The 2,698-nt window shown below is 45.0% G+C and overlaps 1 protein-coding gene across 1 annotated transcript; it reads right to left on the bottom strand.

Annotated features, from left to right (window-relative positions):
- Window positions 1–462: 462 nt before the first annotated feature.
- LOC147626130 (uncharacterized) lies at window positions 463–1,336 on the bottom strand. The gene is made up of 2 exons (XM_086816241.1): window positions 1,191–1,336; window positions 463–1,107 (listed from the first exon to the last, which is right to left on the bottom strand). The coding sequence occupies exons 1-2, from the start codon at window positions 1,229–1,231 to the stop codon at window positions 879–881; spliced, it is 270 nt and encodes an 89-aa protein (XP_086672367.1). The 5' UTR covers window positions 1,232–1,336; the 3' UTR covers window positions 463–878.
- Window positions 1,337–2,698: the final 1,362 nt, after the last annotated feature.

Here is a 2,698-nt window from a genome sequence, read left to right as displayed (position 1 = left end):
ATTACTCCATTGTTTGTCCACCTTTCTATCCTACTTCCTTTGCCTAAGAGAGGTACAAGAGGATGCTTTGGTCAACCATCAAATCAAATTTATATGATCTTCAATCCTTTATACATGCAACACAGCTGCAATGCTAGGTTAGTGGTACATGATTGGTACACTGGGACATTGTCAAACTGTATGAGTTGTGACAACATTGTCTCTCAGCTTGCCAAGTGGAAACATCATTGGCCAACCACTCCAGGTAATTTGTGTTAGTCACCCAAATTTCAAGAATGAAGACATGAACCTACCCTAGTGACAGCAAAACTCAGATTTCAAACCACAAATTTGTGCACTCTAAAGCATCCAAACTCTGCCATTCACCTCATGCCCAAGAAAAATATTATACCCAACCCTTCAAACTTGCAACCTGTCATATTTATCGAGACCAACAAATCCTTGCCGTGATTTACATCTTGGTAGCTTAATTCTCGATGTTTTGTGAGAGTCCGTGGTTATGATGTGGAGATGATCAATGCCACACAGTAAGACACATATGGCATAGTTTATCCTCTTAACTAAGATTATCTACTTTGCATGTAACATCTAAAATTATCAACTTACCATGTAACATCTTTAAAAAAGGCACTTGTGAGTCTGTTTGGCACCTTTGTAGGTAGTACTTGAAAAGAAACATTCAAATAAAAGCCCAGTGTACTTTTCTTGTGAAGATAGCTCCAGATGCTTTATGATGCTTCTAGACAAAACTCTGCCTCTGATTAAGCCCTTAAGGCAGAAGGGGTAGACGAGAAAAACAGCTGCCTGGATGACCCTTGAACGTTCCCCTCGAAACAAGCAGAAAAAAAAAAAAGAAAAGAACAAGGAGAAAAGAGACCTTATTCAACGTCGTCTCTGTCAACATCCAAGGGGGTCTCCTGCTGCAGCTGCTGCTGCAGCAGAAGCGCCTGCTGTTTCTGCTGAAACTCCCTCTCACAATTGCTCACGCTCATTATGATGTCCAGCATGGCCCCCGTGGAGCCGAAGAAGACCAAGGGCGCCAGTGACTTGCGCCGGATGCCCACCGGGATCGATATCAGGGCCGCCCCCAGCGAGAAGATCCACGACCTGCAAAGCGCGCGGCAAGGTAGAAAAGCACACTCAGACCCCGCACGCACGCGAGTAAAAGACGATGCGGGCAGCTTGCTTACTCGCTGAAAGAGCATTCCCGACCTGCGTCTCGCCCCTCCATCTTCTCGTTCAGGCAGGTTATCCTGGACACGTTTGGTAAAAAAAGAGCTGGCGCGCGCGTGTGGGTGGGAAAAGCCTGGCTCCGGGCATGAAACCTACCAACGGAAGTCGGAAGCAAGTACATACTACTTAGTGACCTACCTACGTGGAAGCAAGTATATAGTGGGTGGGGGGGGGCACGCGGGGCACGGCACAGCACGACAAAGCGAAGCCGAGGGGGGGATGGGCATGCGTCTTCCACAGTGCGTGCCAGGTGTACACATGGTGAGGGTCAAAGGTACAAAATGATATTTACGATTCAAACGATATTAGAGTAAAAAAACGTGGAATAGTTGTCAAGCAAGGTAAGGACTCTTGAAGTTGATCAGCAGCACGATGGGCTCGAATCCGAACTGAGAATTTGACCATGCAATGGGTCTAGGAGCAAGGTTGCCTTGTCATATCAATGGTGAAACAACTCCAAACCAATGTAAATGTTGATCAAGACATTAGTTAATGTAAACAAGGATTGAGAATGATAAGGGCTTACAATGATGTTTCAAGAATAAAAATGTCTCAAAATCATTTCCATCAAAAACAACGTTACTTATATGGCACAAAGTCTACTGCCACAAAGCCAATTAGAGAGGGAAAGTCAACTATCTGTGGGGAAAAAAAAAGCACCATTTGCATCCTTGTTTTTACTCTTATCCTTCATTTTGTCATCTTCTTTAAAAGCATCAAAGAAGACACGTCGCTAGCTTAGGCCACCTTTCGAGAATACAAATGGAGAACCTCCTCTAGGAATGAAAGGTGAACTTCTTAATGCTTTACTATTTCATCTTAATCTTGTTTTGGAATGGAGTGAAGCCATCACCGCCAATGGCCACCATTAGAAAGGACAAAGCCAGATGCCTATCCCCCCAATCAACTACTAATAGTGGGATATAAGAGAGGCCAAGATAATATCATGATAAGATGTGTTCACAAAGATGCCTTAAGCGCCTTCATAATAATGGTTTCATTATGGAAATGTCTCTACCAGTGTGATGATCAGATTGAAGAATCTGATAGTGGCGACCACCGCAGGATCTGGCACCTGTTCATATCTTCTAATGAATTCATGGATGAGCTTTAACATATTGGCTTCATTGCACGGCTGTTGGGGCGTCAGAGGAGCGAACCATGGGAAGTTGAAGAAAAGTTTCGGGTTCTTTGTTTGCTCCTCGTGGAAAATATTCTAGGCCCATTTGGTCGAATCAGCATATATTTAGGGTTTATCCAGAGCGAGCGCGCCGCCTTGCAGTATTATTCCCATATGTATGGCTTCAATAAGAAAGTCACCACCAGGCCGGCTGCTCGCCCATGAGATCAAACGTGGTGGGATGAGTAGCGGCAGCGGGTGGTTGATAATAGCTGCCATGTCGAGGGGGATGCTCGTGCTTCCAGCGATGCTTTGCATCGATGTAGGGACGCAGGATGTGGATGT

This window comes from Cibotium barometz, chromosome 22, assembly GCF_041138505.1.
Source record: "Cibotium barometz isolate CiBa-2024 chromosome 22, ASM4113850v1, whole genome shotgun sequence".
Classification (NCBI taxonomy): domain Eukaryota; kingdom Viridiplantae; phylum Streptophyta; class Polypodiopsida; order Cyatheales; family Cibotiaceae; genus Cibotium; species Cibotium barometz.
Note: the sequence above shows the minus strand (reverse complement) of the source record. Positions and strands in the feature narration are given on the sequence as shown.

Excerpts from the sequence above, each read along its gene's own strand:
- LOC147626130 (XM_086816241.1), bottom strand. The coding sequence starts at position 1,231 with ATGGAGGGGCGAGACGCAGGTCGGGAATGCTCTTTCAGCGA. Across the intron at positions 1,108-1,190 it reads CGGGAATGCTCTTTCAGCGA|GTCGTGGATCTTCTCGCTGG; the intron begins GTAAGCAAGCTG and ends CGCGCTTTGCAG.